This window comes from Vigna umbellata, chromosome 5 (genome assembly GCF_029865625.1).
Source record: "Vigna umbellata cultivar VRB3 chromosome 5, Vumbellata_1.0, whole genome shotgun sequence".
NCBI lineage: Eukaryota > Viridiplantae > Streptophyta > Magnoliopsida > Fabales > Fabaceae > Vigna > Vigna umbellata.
This window is the reverse complement of record NC_142169.1, coordinates 45,135,888-45,161,741: the sequence shown is the minus strand read 5'-3', so window position 1 is coordinate 45,161,741 and position 25,854 is coordinate 45,135,888. Positions and strand designations below refer to the sequence as shown.

Sequence of the window (25,854 nt, the reverse complement as noted above, 5' to 3'; positions counted from 1 at the left end):
CTAGGCTTCAGGTTGTGTCTGATGTGCCATTTCAGATTGTTGAGTGGATGGAGGTCCTACTTGGGTGGCTGAAGGTCCTGCTTGGGTGGTTGAAGGTCCTGCTTGGGTGGCTTTATGGCCATGTTCCCTACATATGCCACATCTTTTCCGCAACCCAGATTTGGTCATTCTTGAATCATCCTTCCTCATTTCCCATTGCTCTAGTCTTCGTTTTCTTTTTGGTCTTCCAGGCAATACTCTTTTGTGTGGAGGAGACACATCAGGATATGGAGTTATGTTCCACATGTTGGCTTCATTTATGGGATATATAATTGATGAATATGTCTCCTCATATGTGGACTTCATGTAGCAAGGGTCAATAAATTGTTCTCCATCAATGTTGAGGAACTTCATAGCAGCTAATGAATGACAACAGGGAATTCCAGTGATCATCCAAGTTCTGCATGTGCATGAGGAGTCATCTATGTTCACTACGAACTTATCTCCACTGTTGGACATGTGACGAACTTCAAATAGCTTGTTGCCTGACCAACTGTGTAGAAGAAGACAACAATAATTATGAACCACATTAGTTAATTAACATAACAAACAAATCATTAATGGAATTTACCTAGGAATCCAACTTTTAGTTAACTGGGATTCCTTTCTAAATCTGGATTGGATCTTGGGACAAATGGATCCAGTAAATGATGATATCCTTGACCTGTTCTTGGCCCATCTTTGCATGATGTACAACCGTATCTCCTCCAACAAGGTAATAATGGGTTTACTCCTGGTAGTTAGGAGGACACTGTTGAAGCCCTCACTCATATTGTTAACTAAGGTGTCACATTTAGCTCTTGAAGTGAACCTTGATCTTGACCAATACCTAGAACAAATAATAAAATAATTGTTAACATTATATCAGTCCTCTGATGTTTCTGAAATAACCTACAACAAATAATAAAATAACCTTGGAGGGATGGCAATCAAATGCTTATAAGCATCTTCGTTCAGTCCTCTTATGTTTCTCATTTCCATCTCCCAGGTTTGTGGGTGTGTGGCTGTAGCTGCCCTCCACATTAAACGTTTGAGGTTTTTGCCAGGGAATTTCTTCCTGAAGTTGGCATACAAATGCCTCACACAAAACCTTTGCTCAACTCCAGGAAGCAATTCCTGTATTGCTGGAAGAAGACCCTACAATACAAATATACAAGTAAAGTTCAAATGTATTCCTGTACAGGCAACCAATACTTGAGGGCCTAAAGTTCAAATGTACAAGTAGAAATTAATGATGAGTATTACCTTTTGCTGGTCTGATATGAAGGTAAATGAAGAACATTTTTCAGCCCCTCCAAGGTCATTTATCAATAGTTCCAAGAACCACCTCCAGGAATCCTTGTTCCCAACTTCAACAACACAATACGCAATAGGCAACATCTGCTCATTTCCATCTCTGCCCACAGCTGTTAATAACTCACCACCGTACTTACCTTTCAAAAATCTCCATCTAAACCAATAATTGGCCTGCATGACAGAAAATTGTCTTTACATCCCTTTAGACATACATAAAATCTCTTGAAAAGGACTTCACCCCCTACATCCTCAACCTTTACTTTCACTGTTGAGCCTGGATTTTTTTCAACCAACTCATGGGCATAATCATATAACCTTTTATACTGTTCTTTGAAAGACCCATCAATATGCTCTGTTGCTATGGTTTTGGCCCTATAAGCCATACACCTTGAAATACCAATGTTCCATTTCCTTTGAATTTTTTCCCTTATATCCACACCCTTAACTGTTGGATTCTCTCTAACTGTTTTCTCTAACTTCTTGCTCAACCACTTGGCATCAATTAATTTAAGGTTGAACTCCCTGCTGCAGGTATGGTTGTCCAGCATAGTTCTTAGTTGTCATGTTTTGACTGCCTTCATATAAGCACAATACAACTTCCATGGGCATTTACCTTTTGCACCCAAACACTTGAACCTCATTCTTTCTTTATCATTCTTAACAAACTTAATATTTCTTCCATTATCCAAGGAATAACTTTTAATAGCATCCAAAATGTCTTGTTTTTCAGCAAAATATGTCCCAACTTCCCACTTGAAGTCAACCATACTTTTTGGCAAAACAAATGTTGCAAAACTCCCATAACCCTCTACATCGGTATTGTCTTCATCACTAATTAATTGTTCAATTCCCACTCATCATCTGACAAACCTCTATCATTCCCACCCTCTACATTAACATCAAACATGCTGTTAGAACTCCCATTGGAATATGGTCCACTAAAGTCATTTGACACACTTTGGACTTCCACTGGAATATTTCCCTCAAAATCTGCATGTATATCATCATCTATATCACAACCAACATTGACATCAACAAGCCCCTCTGACCACTCACTATTTCCATCAAAAGAGGAATTCCAACTTCGGATTTCCACATCTTCTTCAACTTCATTCATTTCTTCACCTTCATCTTCACCTTCATCTTCACCATCACCACCAACATCTTGAACTCCATGCTCCTCTTCCTCCACAACAGCCTCAACTTGCACTTCTCCATCAACATCACCCATTTCTTCTAACACACCACCAACTTCTTCAACTTGAAGCACCTCTTCCTCTACAACAGCCTGAACTTCCACTTCTCCATCAACGTTACTTATCTCTTCCAACACACCACCAACTTCATGAAGTCCATGGACCTCTTCCTCAACAACAACCACAACTTCCACTTGCCCATCAACATCACCCATCTCTTCCAACACAACACCAACTTGTTGGAGTCCATTTCCCTCTTCCTCCATAACAGCCTCAACTTGGACTTGTTCTTCACCCATCTCTTGTTGTTCACCATCAACATCACTCATCTCTTGCTGTTCACCATCAACATCAGTCATCTCTTCAACTTGTCCTTCATCATTACCAACATTTTTCAGCATATGTATGACTTCGGCTTCAGAAACAGGGTGTATCACAAACACATGCACCTCACCATTCAGCCTAGCTAAATTAACCATATGCATGGCACCAGTGTCATCACACAAACACTCTAACTTATCATCCAACACTGAAGCCCCTCCTACAGAGTACCACAAATCTTTAAACCCATCGTATCCCAAACCTTTTACTACACTAACAACCACGAAATAACTCCAAACATTTGGGTCAAACAAAAACCTAGATGTCTCCCCTCCTTCATACTTAAGCTTCCCATCATTAACTAATTTCCCTCCATGGTGAAAGATAACCTCAATATCCTCGTCCATGACGCAAAACACTATATATATGTTTTTACACACCTATAATGCAATCACATGACGACAAAACATGTATTAACACCATAAACAAAACGCACTCACACACATAGAGAAAAACAACTTTAAACATGGGGGGACCACTACAACGCAATAAAAAATGAAACAGAATACAACCACAGGAACCACAACCCAACATCGCAATAAAAATATAACACAACATATGACCTCTGTAATCAATAATCAATACAAAGTCAAACTTATACTGACCTGGCCACTCGAGATTCCAGTGGAACAAGGTCCCACAACTTCAACCACGACGACAAAAGCACGCTCTTTGTCAACGTCAACTTCGATTAAACCCTAAATCCCCAATTTCAGACCCCAATTTGTGAATTTCATGGACCTTTGCACGAAGCCTACAACAACCCCTCAATCTCAGAACAAACTTCTCTCAATCCCTAATTCCATAAAATTGAATCTCAATCCCAATCCCTATATTTCATTTGTACTTTGCTTTTATTTGTATTTTAAAAAATATAATTATCCATGTCAAACAAACTTCTCCCAATCCCTAATGCCACGTCAATTACAAAACGGGACCCAGCGTGCCACGTAAAACACAGCTTAACGGCGTTGGGTCCAATTTAACGGTTGGGGCTCAATTGTTGCAATTTTCATAAAATTTGGATCCAATTGAGAAATCGAAAAAATAAGGGACTAAATTGCGATTCTGCTCCAAAAAAGGGACTTCCTGAATGATTAAACCTACTTTTAATTGTGATTATGTTGAATGAAGTGAGAAATGTATATGTGTGTATGTATGAAGAGGTTGAGAAAATGAGAATTTGATTGTAATTTTGTGATAATGAGTTAATTGATAATTGGTGTGAGGATGAATGATTTAGAACATGTAAAATCTGCTTATATGTGCTATTGATGTTGAATGGTGTATTGTTGAAGTTAATTGGTTGTAGGTCATTTTAGTCTAAAATGAGGTCTTTAGTAGTGAAACAATGAGAGATTTGTTGTGAACTGTTTTAAAGGATGTGAAGTCTGTTATAAGTTGTTTTGTGAGTGGTACAAACTAGTAGAAAAATGACATTTTATGACATACAAAAATGATATATTATGATGTCATAATACGTCATAATATATTTACGTCATAATATATGTTTTTTTTTAAATTGATCATTACAATTGACATCCAGTCAATTTATAATCAATATAGCTTCAAATGAACAAATTCAATGTAACTAACAAAATAGAATTCATTTCAAACATTAAATTGTCTAATAATATTTAATACATCATTTATACATAAAAATATATATTAAATCCAAATATTACATTAATGTACATACAATATTGAATTATAGTCAAGTTTCTACTAACACTTAACATAAAAGAAGTCTAATTCCTTCTAATGTCTTCAATGCAGCTTCCATGGAAAATGAATCATTGAAGATCTACAAATAAAATAATGAATTTAAAACAATATTGTAATGAATACTCCTTTCATCACAACCATACTACAAGTAAAAAACACATTCAACTTTGAACCTCCATGAGCACAAATGAACATCACAAGGTAACAAATTAACAATTTTCAAAGCCAATGCTAGAAAAAAGAACTATTGTACCATGACAACCACAAATATATCCTTTGTAGGCTCTGGTCCAATGTGTGCACAATAATTAATAGGAGACAGGATCAATAAAGTAATTTATATCCCTTCATATATTATTTGCACAGAGGATTTCACATAATGTGGCTGCTAGATTTCAAATAATTTATAAAGATTCTTCTTCCTTATCAAAGTACATTTTCAAGATAAGCAACAATCATTCAAACAGAGAATAAAATAAACGCAAAAGATATCAACAAATTTAAAGCGAGAATATAAGAGATAAATTGAATCTAGTTAGTTATGATAAATATTAGTTTTAAAATTGTGATAATTGAAATAAGCAAGGATTAAATTTAATCATATTACAAAAACTTGAAAGAGCATATTTTATTCTTACTTATTTTCTAATTAAATATCTAGCAGAGCGTTGCTTTAAATTATACCTATAAGAAGAGGGAAAGGCCTAGATTTCTAGCATAGAGTAGTAGATATTTTGATCCCGTTTCTATCAACTTGCCATTTGCTTGGTGTGGCAGGTGAAGGATGGGTCTATCCTAAGCAGTTCAACTAGTGTCTTTGTGGAGTAATACCAAAAGGTCTCTTTAAGGGGATGTCTTTCATACATATTCAAAGAGATGGGTTGTTGTTTCACACGAATGTTTCTTTTCTCTTTTGTTGTAATTTTTAGCCGTAGAGTATACCTTTTTAATTCTCTCTTTCTCAATCAAATTCACCTCACATAAAACAATTTTTTATAAATAGTCTTACAAGAATAGTTTAAATGGTATTTGTTTCAAGCTATTTGAATATCAAGATACTTGTTAGGTTTGCTTATTTTGACCCGGAATCTCAATTAACTCTCATTTCTTTTTACTGTCTCAATTGGGTCCTTATTTTTGTAAAATTGTAGCAATTAAAGACCTACCATCAAATTGGACAAACGGCCGTTTAATTGTTCGTTAGGTGGCATGGGCAGTGTTTTCAGTAATCACAGGTGGAATTAAAAAAGAGTTTTGTATTAAAAAGTATGAGGTTAAATCAGCTTTAGGGAAAGGGCACAGTGGGAAAACTCATTATGATTCCCACTTCAATCATTCATTGTTGTTCCCCTTCTCCTTCTCATACACCAGAACAGAACACCAAAACAGAACACCAGAACATAAATGATACAGAATCTGAGCCTCAAACCACTCCTTCAGCTCCACCAACCGCTCCAAGACGCCGTCGAAAACCTCTGCCGCAAAGCCGCAATCGGGGTCGAAACGAGAATCGTCAGAGTTGGAGGAGGAGACGAATTTACAGAGGACCAGGGTGACGCCCTTGGCAGAGAGAGTCTGGAGGAAGGTTCTGGAAGTTTCCCAGGAGGAGAGGGAGTCCTTGACGCTGGTGAGTCGGAAGCCGAGGGGAATGGTTAAGGTGGTTATGTCTTTGCTGAGACATTTGGCGATGTAGTCTTCGGAGTGACCGAGGTGCCAGGTTCGGGAGCCGATTTTGACGTCCATGACGGAGGGTTTAGTGTAGGGGGCGATGAGGTCCTGGAGGAGAAGGTGGGTGTGGGGTCCAGAGATATTATCAACCATTCAAAACCATTTTCCAATTTCCAATTTTCCACTACTTCTCAAATCCCAATCAAGAAAAACACTAAATCACACAAAAATGGAGATATTATCACAAATGTGGTCTATGTTAGGGTTACTCACCGTGCTCCAAAACGTTCTCTCATCCCAACTTCTCTCATTGCTCCATTCCTTATACAATCTCTGCAATATCTGCTTTCTCCATATTCCTATTTCGAGATTCCAGAGTTCGACGGCTACTGAGGCGTCGACCTCAACGACCTCTACCGTCACGTGCACCTCTACCTCAATTCCGCAAACCACGCCCTCGGCGTCGCGTGCCGCCAACTAACGCTCTCTCGCTCGCCTTCCTCGAACCGCATCTCCTTCGCCGTCACCCCGAACCACACCGTCCACGACGCCTTCCGCAGCCAATGCGTCACATGGACGCACCACGTTGAGACCGCACAAGACTCACTTGAGGAGAAGCGCAACTTCACACTCCGCCTCTCAAAGCGCCACCGCCACTCTGGTTGTGTGTGAGAAGGAGAGGGGAAGACCAATTACTGAAGTGGGAATCGTAACGAGTTTTCCCACTATGCCCTTTTCCTAAAGCTGATTTAACCTCATATTTTTTAATACAAAACTCTTTTTTAATTTCACGTGTGATTAGTGAAAACACTGCCCATGCCACGTAACGTACAATTAAACGGTCGTTTATTCAATTTGACGGCAGGCCTTTAATTGCTACAATTTTACAAAAATGAGGACCCAATTGAGATGACAAAAAGAAAGGGGACTTAATGGAGATTATGGGCCAAAATAAGGACCTATAGAGACATTAAACCTACTTGTTATATGTTTAAACATGTAACATGTTTGCTAATTAAAAAGGACATATATTTGCTTCTCATTCTTGAAGCTAATAATGCAAAACAAGTTTAACATAATGATATGTAGATGTTAACAAACAAATTTGTGAGTTTCAAATATTTTTTGTTTTTGCCTAATTCTAAACAAGTAATTTTAAGAAAATGTGTTCTCTAAAAGATGCTAAAAATAGTTTCTTCCTCATAATAAATTAAATAAAAAGCATGTCTAATATCCAACACAACTAGATTCCATGCTTGACAAAACAAGTCATACTTTCATTGAGCTAAATAATAATAATGAGATAAAAAAACAGACATGCATAATTCCACAGTTCAAATGATCAATTTTGCAATATACCATAAGACAATCATATATTATTCTTACATTAAGAATAGATGGCTCTGGCAACAGGCTCTGAATTGGCCTATCACTGTCAAGAGGTTCAATTGGATGTTCAACAGGCTTAAACTCCACAGCCACTTCAGTTCCATGAGAAGTGGCAGTTGCACACTCGCCACTACAACAACAACCTCTGAGTTTGGGGGCATCAATTCCATGAGAACCGAACAACAAGGCACAACTTTACTGCTGCATCGGGATCCCACTCATGATAGTTAAGTTCTAAATCGCAACAAAAGCTATGTTAAGTCCAATTATATGTAACACCTCATACCATGTGTGAGGTGTGGATTTCAAGTATCATGTGAGAAAGGAATTCCAAGGAGGAATATCCTAAGTTGGTTATGTGGTGTTATGTATTGATGTAGGGGCTCTTGGATTGGGAAATGATCTTGACACTCTCAATAACCCCATTTCATATAAAGATGGGTGATTATGTCATGGAGAGTAGCAGAAGGTCCTAGTCTATGGTCACTGGTTAAGGTCATAAATGTTTGACGGATGAACTTTGGTGTATTGTAGTTCTTGTTCTATCATTATGCATGTAATGCTCTAAGTGCACTGCTTGGAAAATATTACAATGATAACTTTGGTGAAGATAGCAAGGGTAAGAACTAGCAAGTGGGTTTAGATGAATGTATTGCTTTCACCTTAGTTTAGTGCTTGTCATGTTATAATTTCATTTGAATTTTGTCAACATTTTTAACTCAATCTATTTTGATATACACAATTTTTATATTTATTTAATTTTTTTAAATATAAAAGTTTAATTTTTATGATTATTTTATTTTTATAATGTTTGTTAAATAAATGTAAATGTTTATTATTTTTTTAATTTACAGAAAAATCACATGTGAACAATTATTTTATTTTTATAATATGTATCAAATAATTTTTTTTATAATTATTTTATCCATGTAAATAAATGTAGGCAAACTTAGCTAAAGTTCATAAAAAGAGAATATCAGAATTTGTACTTCTAGAAAGATGGAACAACAACAACAAGGTGGTCAAGAATGTACTAAAATTTAGAAAATAAAGGTGCAATCAATAAACATTTTAGTTTTATACTATTGTTTACTTAAATTTTGGCACCACAAACCTGTTTTTGTCAAACGTGTAATTAATGTTGGAAAAGAGGAGTGTGAGAAAACCTAGGAAATTTTGATGAAAGTGAAGGGGACAAATTTAACTGACCTTTTGAAGATATCAAACAAAAAAAATGCCAACAGAAATATATAAAATGATACATACCTGTATTTGACACTTAGATAACAATGGAACAAACAGAAAAGGGAATAAATTTAAAATCCACCCCATCAATTTCTATCTACACCTCAAATATTTTGGAATTTTATTTTACCCTTGGTTGTTTTATGCTGGTTCCTATGTGTTTGGTGGAAGTGTTCGTAAGATGGTAGTGATTTGAAAAATGGAAAGAAGCCGTGAGAAGTATATTGAAGTATGAAAGGTATTTTTGGTGGTGCTTAATGAGTGAAATGGTGAAGGTAAAAATTCTCGAAATTAAAATCTGGAAATAGTTTTCTCGAAACTTGTTAGGTGGGAAATAGTTTTCCGAATTCCTATTTTTGAAAGAGTAAAAAGTATCATTCTAAAGCAGAAATTTCACATAATTAATAGGTTGTACGTTCAAATTTGAGAGAAGCAATTGACCAATCTCAATCTCTACTCACTCGTAAAGAAAAGAACAAAAAGTTCAAAAAATCAAATATATGGACCTTTTCTTCTAGTACTCTCATACTCACCGTCTGCACCCTTACAATTTTTAAAATAAGTGTCTGTTTCATAAATCTCCCCGGAACAAGTTTTTTAAAATCTTTGGATCAAAATTTTCGTAATACAATTTCTCAAATAATATTTCTAGAATTTTTTTTTTAAATATATTTGATGTAATCCAGAATGAGCTTCCTAAAACAAGATTTCTAGAATATGATTTTCAAAATATATGGAGATACAAGAAGCTTTCTAAAACAAACTTTTCAAAATACACTAGTCTTAGATCCGTGCAATGCACAGTCGTTTCGTTTGTTTTTTAAATTTTAGATTAAAAAATTAATATAATAATAATTATATTTCAATAAAAAAATAATTTACATAATTATATTCAAGTAATTATATATATATATAGAATATTTAAATAATGAATATGATAATATAAAAAAATTAATTATCATTATTTTTGTAATATTATTATTTTAGTATTGATTTATTTATATTAAAGTAATATATTATAAAAAATACCATTAATAATACCAAAACTAATAATAATAATAATAATAATAATATATACTAATAATAATAATAATAATAATATCATTAATAACAATATTGTTATTATTATTATTATTACAACAATGGTAAAGACACAATGTCACTTTAGCCTAAGTTAAGTGTTTTTTGCATGTATTAAAATATTACAAGGCTTTACATGTTTCGAAAAGAACATTGACAGTTCCAAACACAATTGCACAAAAATACATACATAGAATCCATGGCTTGCTATCTAGGCTTTTAATGGATCAAGCATAGTGCATGGTTGATGTCGGAATGGAATATAAGGGCTTCAAACCATAGGCCGGCTTAGTAATTTTGTGTCTCAACAAGGAGATTTTTCTTTGTTTTTTTCATCAAAATTAGCTTAGATTTTGCCAAAACATAGTTTTAGCTGTGAATTCGTGGCATAAAAGAGGGAAATTTACTTCAAATACCCGATATTAACATTAAATGCTACTTCTCAATTTGTATCTACATGTTGTCTCCACCATGTCCCTTATAAGCATCGATGGATTCATCTTCAATCAAACATCTGCTTAGTTCTTCTTCTATCCGTAACTTTTAACGGAGTTGTTGTGTTCGACATAATTTCCCACTGCCATTGGTAGCCAGTTATGTCAAGTTTGTGGCTTCTTTTGTGTTTGTATTCACTTGAACACCTTTTCACCACCTAAAGTTCAGTTCTAAAGAGATTGACCAAACATAATTCATGGCCACCACAGCAAAGAATGTTGTGGTGATACAGGATGCATCTAAAGGACTTAATTTAAGAGTTTTTTATTGGATTATAAAGGCCTTATCACTTGAGCCTGAAGATATGGTGACTGTAGTTGCAATCCTGCATGAGGTTTATACTCCCAGTACGTATTCTTTTACTCGTTTTCAGAAGTTCTAGTTATTCATGCCCTTCAAAAAGAATAGTTAAACTGTAATATGAAGAAACTGCCAAAAAAAATAAATTCCAAGGATTTAATGTAGTGTTTGAGTAGCTCAGGATGAAGAACGTTGTAACCCTTTTGAGCAAATTTTACTTATCAATCACTTCTTTTGTTTCCCTTTCCTCCAATTCCTTTTGTAGTGGGATACAGAATCACAGTGGATAACCGGTTGGTCGGAGTAAACCAGAGAATCATCGACAAAGCACTTGCAAATAAGAAAGAAGAGTACCTGAACAACGAGGAACTTGCTCAGATTGCCAAACAATACGAATCAAATAAGGTAATATTAGTACTGTTTAATAAACCTCTTCTCTATTTTTGGTTTTCTATTGAACTTCACCTGGATATATAATGATGAAAAATAACCTTCATGGTTTGTTGCAAGTTGACAAGTACCAATAGGAAATATCAAAGTTGTGCCTTAGTCTGATGATGTTTTTTGTGTTGTAGGTGGGAATCACACTAGCAAATTTAATGCAAAATAGCTTTTTAGTTTTAACTTAGCATTAAGAAATAATTTCATTATATTCAAGTGATAATAGCAAGAGTCTAAAATTGTTGGAAACCCAAGTGTGGGTCTAAACTTCACATTGGATAGAAATAAGAAAGTTGAAGACAAGAAAAAAAACTTATAAATTCATTGTTTTAAGGTTTTTGTTGAAAATGGTGTCGTGGCTCATATTATGTTTATGTAATCTTTCCTTAGTGAAGGCTTAGGACCCTTATGTAACAGGGGGCTTAGGAAGGGCAATATGTTTGAGCATGCAGTGTACATTATACACGCAATCAAATCGTATCTTTCACACTAAGAAAATAAATTTTTCAGACACCAATAGCGGACCATTCTGCCACTATCTTCAATTTTAATAAGGGATATATACATACTCAAGTTTCTATTGCATAGTTGAGTAAGAATCATCCTCAATTTCCATACAATAATTGATAGCAAATATGGATGAAAATTAATGAATGATGTAAAATGTTCATTCAGTTATTTAACTAAAAGATGCAGCCCTGCATTTGTTTCGTTCCTAGCAAGAGATAATTAACAGAAAATGATATGATATCCCTGTCATGTTGCATGCTTTACTATTTTTGCAATTTATTAAATTGTGCATGGTATTTGCAGGTTGGACTAAAGATAAAGCTGTTTACAGGATCTCCACTAAAAGATGTGGCTTTAGAAGTAGCCATAGACCTACAGGCAACTTGGGTGATACTTGACAGGTCAGGCAAACTCTAACGGAAAATCTGAATTCACAACATGTTTTATATTTTTAAAGCAAGGGCATATGAAGTGGAATTGCATGTAGTAACATCATAGAAAAACATCAATAACTGCTTTAACTTATAAAATGACTAGGCAAATCAGCTGTAAAATAATTTTGGCTAAAATAACATTTTGGTTCCTTATCTACATTTCATGTTTCAGCTTAGTCCTTTAAGTGTAATTTTTTTCTTGCTTTAGACTCTTAAAAGTGTTTATGTTAGACCAAATTGATCCTCTTTGGTTCTAAGAGTGCCAAACATCTGACACAATTCATATGATGTAACATCTGACAAACATTCATATGATGTAACATCTGACACAATTTGTCACGTGTCACCAAGTTGACCAAACTAGTTTGAGGGATGGTCAATTTGGTCTAACAGATACATTCTGAGGGACCGAAATAAAACTTTTGGAATAAAAAGTGTAGATAAGAGAAGAAAATCATTTTCTGAAATAATTTTTCTAAACCACCTGATCTGAAGACCATCACAACATACTATCTGTTAAATCCGCTAACTAATGCAGCATAAAGTATATGCAAATCTTATCTTTCTACAGAATTGAACTCTAATATTGGGCATATTAAATTATTCAGCTCCCTTTTACAACTTCAAGTATGCTGTTTGTAGTATACAGAAAAAATTCAAATAAATTTTATACTTCAATTAAATGCATAATTTTAGTTAGAATCAATTTTAGGAAAAAGGCAGGAGAATAGAAGTTTAAACTATTGGTCAAGTATAGCAGTTGAAATCTTACTCTTCTCCTGGATAATGATTTAAGCTACCAGCTAAAGATCTCAAACATGTAGAAGACAATTTAACTCATCAGATAATTCAGCCAGTGTTAAAACTATAGTATTGAGTGGAGCTAAGAAGTATCAAGTAGACTTGCATATAAATCCATTTTGTGGTTCAGCATTCTGAAATCAGGATTCACGAGCTTGAAATAAATGTAAAATCTGTATAACTTGAAATAAAAATTTTCCAAACGCAGGCAAATATCAATAAAAACATCTTTGATTTCATCAATAATCTGAACAGAACCTCATATTAGTCTAAAAAGTATTCTTGGTTCACAGGAAAAGGAAGAAAGATGAGGAGTTTTTCCTGCAGAGGCTTTCTTGTGGTATATCTATATTAAAGAGTAACGATCGGATTCTTCGACTAAGAGGGCCTTTAAATGTTCCAGATGAAATACCATGTAACAGCCATGAGACATATGATGAAAGTTTACCAAGTGTTCCATATAAACATCTTTTTGACGACATTGATGCTTTCCCCAAGAGTGAGTTCTGGAATATTATTTGATTTTAGCCCACATAGTAATCATAACAGCTAGGCGTTTCTACTTTCAATTTTTAATGATTTAAATGTTCAATTAGGATCTTGTGGACTTGTTTCATTGCATGTTTCAGTATAATATTTTTGAACATCTTATTGCAACTAAGAACAATCTAATGATAGGACAACTTGAAGATGATGAACAGAACCAGATACATATTAGGCCCTGTTGCTCGAATAATAATATATATCCGACAAGTCCGAATCACCAGAGCATGGATGGAACAGAAATAAATAGCAATCAAATGATAGATAAAATAGAAAGAGCTGAGCAAGGTCACCATCATGAACAGATGCAAAGCATGTCTCTTGAGATGGTGGGGGACACAACAATTATGATTACAACTGATCAAGCAACTGCTCAGGAAATAGCTGATCAACCAAGCAAAGATGAAGAGAGGAGAAACAACTTCTTCCATGGTGAGAATTGGGACTGGAGCAATCCAGAAGAGAGTGAGGAAATGATTGATCAACCAATAGATCATTTGCCGAGTCAGAATCATGCACAGACATCGAGCATTTTCAGTGCTGCTACATTGGATGGTGGAGAGCAAGAGAAAAGTATTTTGGAAAATTCAATGTACAATATCTGCTCTGTCTGCAAAACTAGACGACCTAATATTTGGGGCCAAAAGGAATTTACTTATGAAGAACTCCTAGCAGCCACAGATGCATTTTCATTGAAGAACTGTCTCTCCAAAAGTGGATCTCTATTCACTTTCAGAGGCGAGATGGAGGGAGGGATGAAACTAGTGGTTAAGAAGCATGATGCCACTAACACTCAAGTAAGGGAGAAAGCGAAGTCAGAAATCCAAACCATCCTCAAAGCTAGACATAAAAATGTGATTATGCTCTTGGGCTCATCTACAGCAGAATCTTTCCTGTTTACTGTATATGAGTATGCTTGCAATGGTTCACTTGACAAGTATCTATCAAGTAAGACATGTGGTATATGCAGAATTTGATATATTAATAAAGGACAGTAGAATTTGATACATATGAAAAATGACACATAAAAAATCTTATGCTAAAGGAACTTGTTAAATTATGCAGAAGAAAGCTCCAGACCATTGATCTGGAAAGAAAGGAAACGAGTGGTAATAGGCCTTGCCCGAGGCCTCAAGTATCTACATGACAATAACATTGTTCATTGCAATATAAAACCAAGCAATATTCTTCTAACACATGACTTCAATCCACTGGTACATACGTGAAACTTGACAACCTTGTGGCAGTGCATTTCTCCTATCTGTCTAATTTCAATTATATTTGTTGGACATCTTCAGTTAATGTCAATTAGTTATAATTTTTTTGCCATTAGTGGAACTAACTTTTATTTTAAATGATACACATATTATTAGATTGGAGATTACAACTTTGGGAGAGAACAAGAATTGAAGTCCTACAAAAATAAAAACAGAGAGGATTATGAATACGTAGCACCAGAATTCCAGGAGAAAGGGAAGTTATCATCAAAGGCAGATGTATACTCTTTTGGTGTAGTTATTTTAGAGTTGATCGCAGGGCGAAGGACTACAGATTTCACGTCAGAACATAAAAGCCTTGTTGAATGGGTAAGACACAACATAATTTCCACATACAGCTAGCAAATTATAATGAATAGTGAGTTTTTGCTCACGAGTTCATGCATAGGCTGAGAATATACGAAGAAAAGGTTTAATATGTCTCAGTTTCTCTTTCTATACATTATTACGAATATATTTTATTTTCTTCTGAAGATACTTTGTGTCTGTTTGGAAAAGCTTGTCCATGAGTACTTCTAGAAGAAAACCGAGAAGGAAAAAGAAATGAACTTCTCCAAAAGTTAATCTGTAAAAACTGTCACATAACTTCTCTAAATTCTTATCTCTTAACTTATGCATAAGCTAATTCTCCATAAACTAACTTGTTGCTTATGACATCATACGCAGTTGATGTTTTCCTTTTTCCTCTCAGGCAAAGCCTCTACTTAAAAAGAAGAATTACTCAGAATTGGTGGATCCCATAATCAGAAACTCATACGAAGAGGATCACCTTCGTTGGATGGTCCAAGTAATAACAGAATGTTTGGAAAAGAATCCTAAGAAAAGGTCATCAATGAATATGGTAAGTTGCAACAAATTTTCTTATGCAAACTACAAAACCAAGTTCTGAATATCTATAATCCAGTATATAAAGCAAAACGCAGAATCCTCCTATAACTAGGGCAAGAGCGCTACTTAGTAAGAACAAAATATGCATTACTTTGCCAAAACTTGCTGGTCTTAGTAGCAAGGAGTTTGGTTCCTCTTTAAGTACGATCTCAAAAATCATCAAGAATGAGTATAATAAGAAGCTTACGCTTTCCTTTTATAAAGGGTCTTCTAGTTCAATTTGAATGAGTCAAAGCTCCTTGTGGCATACAAAATACTTAGGGTCAAAGACAACAGAAAAATGTACATTACTTTGAATTAAAATTGAGTAAAAGATATCAGTGACCAATATTGTTAAACTCTGGACTGCAATTCCAAGTCATTCAATGAGTAATGATCTAATCCCATGACAAATCATTTTTGACCCTTTAAGATGAAAAATCATCCTAAGAATACCCTGTGAATAAGAAATAGATTTTCAAGATAGATTCAAGATGTAGTAGCTTCAAGAAAATTTCCAAGTTCAAAGATAGACTGTACATTAAGAATCAATGGAAGGATAATACTCAAGTATGCATGATAAACATGCAAATAACAATGTGCACTAACCCTTAATTGATAACGAGGTCATTTTCGGTCTGAACCTAGAATATGTGTATCTACTAGACCATTATTAGAAGGGATGAGATTTACTTTTCATGACTTACTAGAGAATAAAACCTGATAAGAATAGGTACTCAGATTTGTAGTTATTGCTTGTAGATAAAAATGTTCAACTGTCTATTTTATTATTTCCTCACGTATACCATGACAACTTATATCGCTTCACTTGTGCAATTTCAGGTTGTTTCTGCATTACAAGGCATAGCAGACAGTGAACTCGACCACATGACAGACGATATTACTCCAGCTGTATCAGATTCGAGAAGTGTGCCAGAAATAAATGGTTCTCAAGGTAACAAATAAATCCAGAACAAGAAAAATTATAAATACAATGAGGAAAGCAGAAAATTGTAGAGGAGTTTATAGGTGATTTTATAGGAAATTCAATAAATTGAAAGTTTTAAAAGGGCTATTTCATAAGCTGGAAGAACATAACAGCCTCCAAATAAAGAGGGGTGGGAGAGGATACCCAATGTATATTAGTAATCTTTAGGTAAAAGAAAGTTTACGTATGGGAGGGAGGTTATAGGTTAGACCATGTAAAAAGAACCCTATTCTTGGTACGTACAAAAGACATAACAATGAAGGACCAAGGGTAGGGAACAAAGCAAAATCAGAGTCGCTACATTTGTTTTAGCACGGTCTACACAGTATCCCAAAACTGATAACCAAGGACTAAGTTGCTACAGTTTGATCCACGTAGTTGTGCCAACCTTCATTTGCATTGGTACGAAGTGTTTTGTTATTACTAAATAATGCATTAATTTATTGTAAATACTCAAGCACGTTTCGACATTTATATATTGCTTTCCGGGAGACTAGCAAAAATCTAGTGTAAGCATATTAGTAAGGCGCAATTATGTCAAGGAATGTTTATCTTGTATATTCTATATTAAAACCGAACCCTCTTAGATATACTTGTGGAGACACAATTTACATTGTGGGTTAAGATAATTCTTTGTTCTTTATTTCATTTTCTGGTGGTGACAGTTGTGTTTAAACTAAACAGATGTGGGTTCAACAAAAACTAAAGCTGATCAGAAAAGTCAGAAAGTCGAGCAAATTGAGAGCATACGCGGTGGGGAAAAAAATAAGTTAAGACTAACAGTTGAGAATAATCTCTTTTACAAAGCAAACCAGGGAAACTCTGATAAACTCAGACATAATGAAGAACAGAAGCAAAGCAGGTCTCGAGGGGAGGATAGGAGCTCAGGAAAGTTGATAACGAATGACCACAGAATAGACGAGACAGAAGTTGGACTGCTGAATGAGTTTGAAAACCAGATTCCAAGGACACTCCATATGGAGAGCATCACAACACAAAAAATTAGTGTTGATGGCATAATGGGTAACACAAAAGTTGACCAACTGAGCCAAGATCAAGAAGGAAATAACTTTGCTAAAATGATGGAGGTAGGCTTAATTCCAGCAACTATCAGTGCAATGATAGATCAAACAGAAGTTGATCAGCCGGTCCATGATAAAACTCAAACACAGAGAAGCTTTCATGAGAACTTACAGGATGGATGTCAAGGTGAAATAGTTTTGGAGAATTCGAAGTCCTCTGCATGCTCTATTTGTAGAAGTAGACGACCAAACAATGCATGCTCAAAAGACTTTACTTATGATGAACTTCTAGAAGCTACAGAAGGATTTTCCACTGAGAACTCTCTATCTGTAAATGAAGATGGACCTACTTTCCAAGGCCTTCTAGAGGGACGGGTAAAAATTGTTGTTAAGAAATATCAAGTCAACACCTCCCAAGAACAGAAGATAATAAACTCAGAAGCAAAGCTGCTCATCAGTGCTAGACATAAAAATGTGGTCATGCTGTTGGGTTTATGTACAAATGAAAGCCAACTGATGGTTGTATTTGAGAAAGTATGCAACGGTTCACTTGACCAGTACCTAACAAGTAAGGACTAAGATGAGTTTTACATATCTTAAAATGAAGTTTAAGCATTTCATGCTTGGAATTGCACTAGAGAATTGAATTTGTATTTTACCTTTTGGTGAATAGAGAACTGAATTTGCTATTGACACGAAGATATATGGGAAAAAATTTAAATATTATGCAGGGGGAAGTTTCGAGTCATTGACTTGGAAGCAAAGGCTGAAAGTAATAATGGGTACTGCCAGAGGTTTAAAGTACCTACATGGGAAAGACATAATCCATGGAAATATAAAACCAAGTAATATTCTTCTAACACACGAGTTTGACCCAATGGTACTTACTTGAACCTGGGTGTATATGAAGCTTTTCTTTGTGTTTCTAAAGTTATAGTGCATTATAATTATGATCTTCAAACAAATTTCTATTTTTATGTGTATATATATATAAATATATATAGATTGGAGATTTCCACTTCGGACAACAGAAAGTTGGACCAAAGAAATCCAGAAAAGATAAAAGTGTAAGAAATTCTGGATATGCAGCACCTGAGTATCTGGAAAATGGAAAACTATCTTACAAGACAGATGTATATTCCTTTGGAGTGGTTCTTTTGGAGCTGATCAGTGGCCGGAGGGCTGCGGACAAATTACCAGATGGAAAAAGCCTAGTTAACTGGGTAAGAGAATCATGTTAATAAGTTGATACATCAGTATGCAAATTAGGGTCTATTTGAACAAAGTTTTCATACAGACTTCCAGAAGAGAAAAAATAAGGTAAAAAATAAGATGAGTCTCTCCATATGTTAAAATTAGCTTAAGCACAAGAAATAAAAATATAGATAAACTATTTGAGTGAGTTTCAACAACCTAATTTAACTTGTATATAAAAATACTCATTTCATTTTTTCTCATTATTTTTCTTCCTTAAAAGTCTTTGTGGAAAAGTTTGTCCAAATATGCCCTTTATGTAGAATAAGCCTTAGAGCAATGGTAGGGTTGCTACCATGTGACCAAAAAGTTATGGCTTCAAATTTCGGAAAAAACCTTGCTGCTAAGGCTGCATATGTCTACCCTCCCCAGAACCCAATAGGTGGAAGAAAGCCTTTTGCAACGGCTCATCCTTCTTTTAACATGCAAATCAATAAGGTTTCTTTTTCCCAAATGCAGAAGTCAGGGGATACCTGAAAGAAATTTCCCTTCTCATTTCCCTTGTTTATAAGAAATTTTATCTGGGCATTATACTTTCTTGTGATATACTTATCAATATAACCTCTCTGATATGTCTCAGGCATACGTATCTTTTTACGACAAAAGATAAAAATCTTTTCTTGCAATTTATCCCTTAATTTTCCGAAGTTTCGACTCATTAAAACATGATATAGATATATCATTTGTTAAAGTAGCATTACATTCTGCAATGCCATGCAAATATACTGTGCAGAGGTCACTTTATTCGCAAAGTTTGTTTTACATCATGTGTGTGTTCATCAATGTTTCATTTTGAATAGGCCATTTGTTCTCACAAACCAAAAACTTCAGGCACTGAATGTTGTTGGAGTAAAAATTGCCTACAAGACTCATTATTTGGTTTGGGAGTTTAGCTGTTCGCATTCTAATTTTGTTGCTCTGTGCACCACACCAAATCCTTTCTTTGTGTTTGTGTTCCCTTCCAGGCCAGGCCCCTACTGACAGGAAAGAAGTACCACATTTTGTTGGATGGGAAAATCAGTAACTCTTGTGAAGAAGAAAAGCTAGTATGGTTGGTCCAAGTAACAGAACAATGTCTCAAAAAGAATCCTAATGATAGATATTCGATGAATGTGGTAAGTCCAAGTGATGCAGAATATGTCAATGTGAACAATTGATAGTTACTAGGTAAATAACAATCTATATAGAGTGAAACTATATATGTCAAAGAACTGCAGGACACGTAAAGCATATATCAGAAAAGATGGATTTTGTCAATGGGAAGAAAACTAGCCATCCTAATGGCTTAATCTTTCAGATGAGGTCTCTAAATAAATTTATATCCTAATGATCATAAAGGCTTTTTGAACTTGAAACATACATAAAGCACAAGCACAACTTAGACATGAAAGTTTTGACACTACACCGATTGCCAACTCTCAGAAGTTTAGGCTATTAATTTTGGAATGATTTTATTTGTTTGCACTAATTATGACATGCTTTCTCTCAATGAAAGCACGTGGAGCTTGATAAATTGTAAATTATTGTATACTGAAAATTTAATTATATAACGTATGGTAGCTGGATTTAACTATATATCTAAGAGGCTAAATTGAAATGCTAGAGCCCAAAAGTGATTATATAGAAGTTCAACAAGGAAACATTGAAGTTCAACATAAGGACAAAGCCGAGATAAAAGAGCTCCACAAATAATGTATCGAAGAAGTTGTTTCACAGCAATACACATTTTTATGTCTTGTATGGTTTCACGTGAAAGATTCATTCAACCCTTGAATATGAAGCTCTTTGATACACCAGAGCTAAAGGAAACCATACTCAGAATTTCTAGGATAATGACATTAAAATTTAAAACCAAGATAACAATGTGAAAAGGTATCTACTTTTTTATTTATTTACATTAAAGAACATGTATACAATTCACATTTTAATTAAGGAAAACAAAGAATAATAGTAAATAAACCAGTCATGACATGTTCACAATGCCATTAAATATAGAAAAGAATAGTGTTATGAACAATTTATAAAACACGTTGTTAACAGCTTATCATTTGAAACTTACACAAGTTTTCTTTGGGCTATTTCAGGTCCTATCTTCCTTACAAGACATAGAAGAATCAACTGAGTGTTGTGTAATTCAAGATTCTTCTCCAGAAAAGTCATATTCAAATGGTCTCCCCACGAGTAGTACACAAGGTAATTTAGGAAAACTACAAGAGTGTAAGATATATAGTAGACAAAGTAGAAAGCAAGACATATGGGTAAAATTATTGATTTTACATGATTAAGAATTGAAGACGTTAAAATAACAACCCCATAAGTGAAAAATTTAATATCCATGTAGACTAAGCTGAAATGGTAACAGGTTCTCCTGGTTAAGTGGAAGTCTTCAGCTTGCCATAATTGTCCCAAAAGTGAGTAACAGGGATAAAAAGAATCATATGTTCAATTCAGTTAACCTTGAGTCATTTTTTCTGAATACTATTTTATTTAAAAACACGCCAAATCAATTCATACATAGAATACTAGTTTCTGGTATCTTTGTTTCTTTAACTTTTTAAGTCAAGGAGTCTCAATAACAATAACCGAATGATAGGTCAAATGAAGGCCGATCTAGGGAAGAAACAGGAACAAGAATTGATCCACAGAAACCAATACAAGGAAGAAAGCAGTCCAAGATTGACAGTCAAAACCAATCACATGAAAGGTCATAGAAATGAAGATCAAATGATACAGGGGGAAGAAGATGTGCAGAGGAGTCCTTATGAGGAGATGTTCGGGGTAAGACCTATCAGCAATGGCATGATTGATCAGATAAACCCTGTACAACAATTCCAGGAAAAACTGCACATTAAGGGAAGCTTTGAGATAGAAGAAATGAGTAAAAATGTAGATAAACAACAAAAGGTGAGCAAGGATAAAAAACAAATACAGGGAAGCTGTGATGATAGTTTATTGAATGGGATTGAAGGCAAAATCATTTTGGGAAATTCAAAGTCTTATGCTTGCTCTATCTGCAAAAGTAGGCGACCAAACAGTAGATTGCAAAGGAAATATACTTATGAAGAGCTTCAAGCTTGTACAGAAGGATTTTCAGTTAAGTACTCTCTATGTGAAGGTGAATATGGACCTGCTTTCAGAGGCCAGCTAGAGAATAACCAGGAAATAGTGATTAAGCAACATGCGTTCACAAACTTACAGGAGCAGAAGGTGTTCATGTCAGAATTCCAATTGCTTATAAATGCCAGACATGAAAACGTGATAATGCTGTTGGGTTCATGCATACGATTAAGTCAATTGCTGATTGTATATGAGAAGGCATGCAACGGTTCTCTTGACCTGTACTTATCAAGTAAGGATAAAAATATGAATGTTAAATTTATAAGAAAGTTATTTTCAATGAGGTTTGAGTACTATTTACACAGACTTGGTTAAAGTATGTTCATACCAGAGGAACGTTCTGAATCATGCAGGAGAAAGTGGTAGAACACTGACTTGGGGAGAAAGGGTGAAAGTTGCAATAGGTGTCGCCAGAGGTCTAAACTATCTACATGAGAATAATATAGCACATGGAGGAATAAAACCAAGTAACATTCTTCTAAATCATGAGTTGAAACCACTGGTACTTACTTTTAACCTTAATGCCGTGGAGCAACACGTATATTTATTTTTTTATAAGCCAAGTTTCAATATGAGTAAGCTAACCTGCTATCTTAACAAACTAACCATTTGCTGAATTAGGTAGGAGACTTTGCGTTTGGAAAAGAAAGATGTGAACTGAAAAATCTCAAAAGACTTAAAAGAATGAGGAATTGTGGACGAACTGCACCAGAGTGTTGTGAGAGTGGAATACTATCGACTAAGGCAGATGTATACTCTTTTGGTATAGTTCTTGTGGAGTTGATCACTGGCCGTATGATTTCAGAAAAAGTATCAGGAGAGAGATGTCCCACTGAATGTGTAAGAGCCACATGATTTGATTTCTATAAACTATATGGTACTTCAATTGATTAGGATTATTTGAGAGCAACAATATGTTTCACATTTCTTTATTATAGTCCAACCATATATGAGAACAGTTTGTGTTACTGTTCTTATCGTACACATTTCATCTATCAACATTCCTGAGAATTCTGCAATATCCATTCATTATGTACTTCACAGTTTACAGAGATAAAGTCATTTTTTACAACACATAGATCCCACAGCAGTGAGCCTTTATACGTGTAGTAACTTAAACATATTCATCACATTTTCTACCAATAGCAAATTCAGGTGTTGAAAATTGATAGTAGATTTGTTGGAGGAGCATGTCTAACATTGTTTTCTGAATCTTGTGGTCCTCGTAATCATTTCTTGCTTTAGGAGTTTTCTTATAACCTTTAGAATCTACTTGTAAACCTATTCCACAACCTATTTTATCTTACTACTGAGTTGTGCATTGTTAGGCTTCAACAATTTCCATTAAATTGAAGTCACAAGTGCTAATGATAAGAAACTGAGCATTTTATCTTAACATTTTTTTTCCATTTATATAACTAGACTGTCATGCTGTATTGATTTCATTCCTTATGCGCATTGCACAAAATTCTCAGATAAGGTCACTTCTTGAAGAACAAAAGTTTCTACAGTTGGTAGATCCCAAAGTCAGCAGCTCCTATGATGAGCAAGAACTAGTTTCATTGGTCCACGTGATAGAAAACTGTCTGAAAAAGAATCCAGAAGAAAGGTTTACAATGGATATGGTAAGATTTAAACAGGAAATATGCAAGTTGAAGAGTTAAATTTGTAAGTTGTACAAGTTATTTCATGCTTGAGTGTCAGAAACATACTTTCTGATACACATTTTATAAGAATCTTTTTTTTATTATGGGTTAAAATTCGTAGAAAACTATAAAATCAGGATGGAGAGTCACCAAATAAGATGAAGATAAGGGTTTAATTTTGTCATATCCAAAAAATTTCAACTTAAAAGCGATAGTGTGTTCAAAACATTTCTCATAATTCAATGAGATTGGTGATAGGTTAATAAATCACCAAAACGATTTGTCTGTGTTAAATTTGATGGAAGGCAGATCAGTTGTCGATAGTAGACCAAATCTTCAGAGCAAGTTATGGTAGTGTTCTAGGACAATGAAAAAATCAATATTTGTCTTCAGATTCAGCTGAGAAAAGTTACTTCTAAACTATGAGAAGAATGTGAAGTCAGTAATAACCTTTCACTCTGACAAGAATGTATAAGATTAAGTCAATTGCTGATTGAATATCTGTTATCTAAGCTTGATATTTTACATTGGTTAATACTCACTTCTATATTTTTTTCTTTTTCATTACATTGCTTATTTTCCCTCTCTTCCTTATTTACTTTTTTTGTCCTCTCATAAGTGTGAGAGAATAATTTTGTTAATAATATGTTGATTATGCTTCATTTGATTGATATAATTAACTTGTAAAATTGCAGGTTGTCTCTGCACTGCCATCTATAGTAGATTGCAGTGACATATATGCAAAGGAAGACTTTTCACCAGAAAACTCGCATGTTTCAGAAGTAACAAACTCAAAAGTGAAGGAGGAACCACCAAATGAAGAAGATTTAAGCATAGAGAATAGTGAAGAAAAAGGGGACAACATAACGTACATTGGAGGCAATGAAACAGAAATACGTCAAGAGTGTGACATCAACCCAACTGGTTGTGAAAATAGTAAGGAAACAGAAGAAAAAGAAAGCTTAAGCACCAAGATATGTTGGGAAGGTTGTTCATCCTATGGTGGAGCTAGAGAATTTTATCTCGAAGGGATCAAAGAGTACACAGCATGTGAAGAACTTTTCGGCTTTTGTGATTTAATTTGAGTATTTCTTTCAACATTATATGCATCATTTGCACATTTCTTTTGTAACAATATATGGAATAACAAACAAAAGCATTGAGATTTATACACCAACGTTTGTCTAAGAAAAGGTACCGTGACATATAACTTGTTAAGTCAACGATTATTTCTTTGCATAAAACTTAGATTAAGCAGACTATTTTCATGTAACATTTATACATGAAAAAGAAAAAGACTGTATAGTAACAGTGTAAAACAGACTTATATTGCTATCTAATCCCAAATCAGTATGTATATTTTTTTCCTTAAACTTTTCTAATAATTTTATTAGAAGTTATGTATATAACTGTGATATGTGATTGGATAGCAGCGTAAAACTGTTATACATTAAACTCTACTGGGATTATTGCACTACAGTCATCACTTATCTGGTTCCCTCGTTTGGGAAAAGAAAAAACTGTAAATAAGGTTCCAAAGTATGCCACTTCAAAAATAGATTGGGTGATTAATTTTAACTAGATCAATTAGATTTAGATTTTTTTTTCAATCCAATTTAAATTGGATTCAATTTAGACTGATTCCTCTTTGTCAATTATATTAAATTCAATGAAATTGGGCTTGGACCAAATTGACTCCACTTGGGCTCAATCCTAGTCGGTTTGATCTATCTTGGGCTGACTCGGCTTATCTTAGGCTCGGTCTAACTCAGGTCAATCTAGGCTCAGGCCTAATTGGCTCGACCATGACTTGAGTTGACTCGTGTCGACTTGAATCTAGGACGTCCTTCAGCAGGCTAAAGCTTACTTGAGTCAACTTAAGCCCTAGATCGACTCAACTCGACTTGGGTCCGTGCCAACTTAAGTTGATTAACTTGGGATAGACAGACTTAACTCGATCTTTAGAATGGACCGACTCAATTCGATCTTCAATCTGGACCAATTCGGCTAACTTTTGACTCATGTCGACCTAATTTGACTCTTCGACCCGAACTGACTTGACAAGTGGTTTGACAATTTGGATCATTTAGATCTAGGTGTCAATAATTATATTAGGAAGAAGAAGGATGGTGGAAGGGTG

At 34.7% G+C, this 25,854-nt stretch overlaps 1 protein-coding gene and 2 pseudogenes across 1 annotated transcript; 1 reads left to right on the top strand and 2 right to left on the bottom strand.

The window, feature by feature from the left end:
* On the bottom strand, positions 1-2,452 carry LOC148198462 (uncharacterized; annotated as a pseudogene).
* A 3,517-nt stretch (positions 2,453-5,969) lies between these two features.
* LOC124839639 (inositol polyphosphate multikinase beta pseudogene) lies at positions 5,970-6,458 on the bottom strand (annotated as a pseudogene).
* A 4,096-nt stretch (positions 6,459-10,554) lies between these two features.
* Positions 10,555-24,937, top strand: LOC124839636 (uncharacterized). The gene is made up of 19 exons (XM_047315520.2): positions 10,555-10,861; positions 11,080-11,219; positions 12,069-12,166; positions 13,294-13,499; positions 13,679-14,491; positions 14,609-14,757; positions 14,917-15,129; positions 15,512-15,661; positions 16,531-16,642; positions 17,360-18,265; positions 18,429-18,577; positions 18,702-18,920; positions 19,917-20,066; positions 21,036-21,144; positions 21,545-22,300; positions 22,422-22,570; positions 22,690-22,908; positions 23,544-23,693; positions 24,410-24,937. Exons 1-19 carry the CDS (start codon positions 10,711-10,713, stop codon positions 24,797-24,799), a joined length of 5,229 nt encoding a protein of 1,742 aa, XP_047171476.2. The 5' UTR covers positions 10,555-10,710; the 3' UTR covers positions 24,800-24,937.
* Positions 24,938-25,854: the final 917 nt, after the last annotated feature.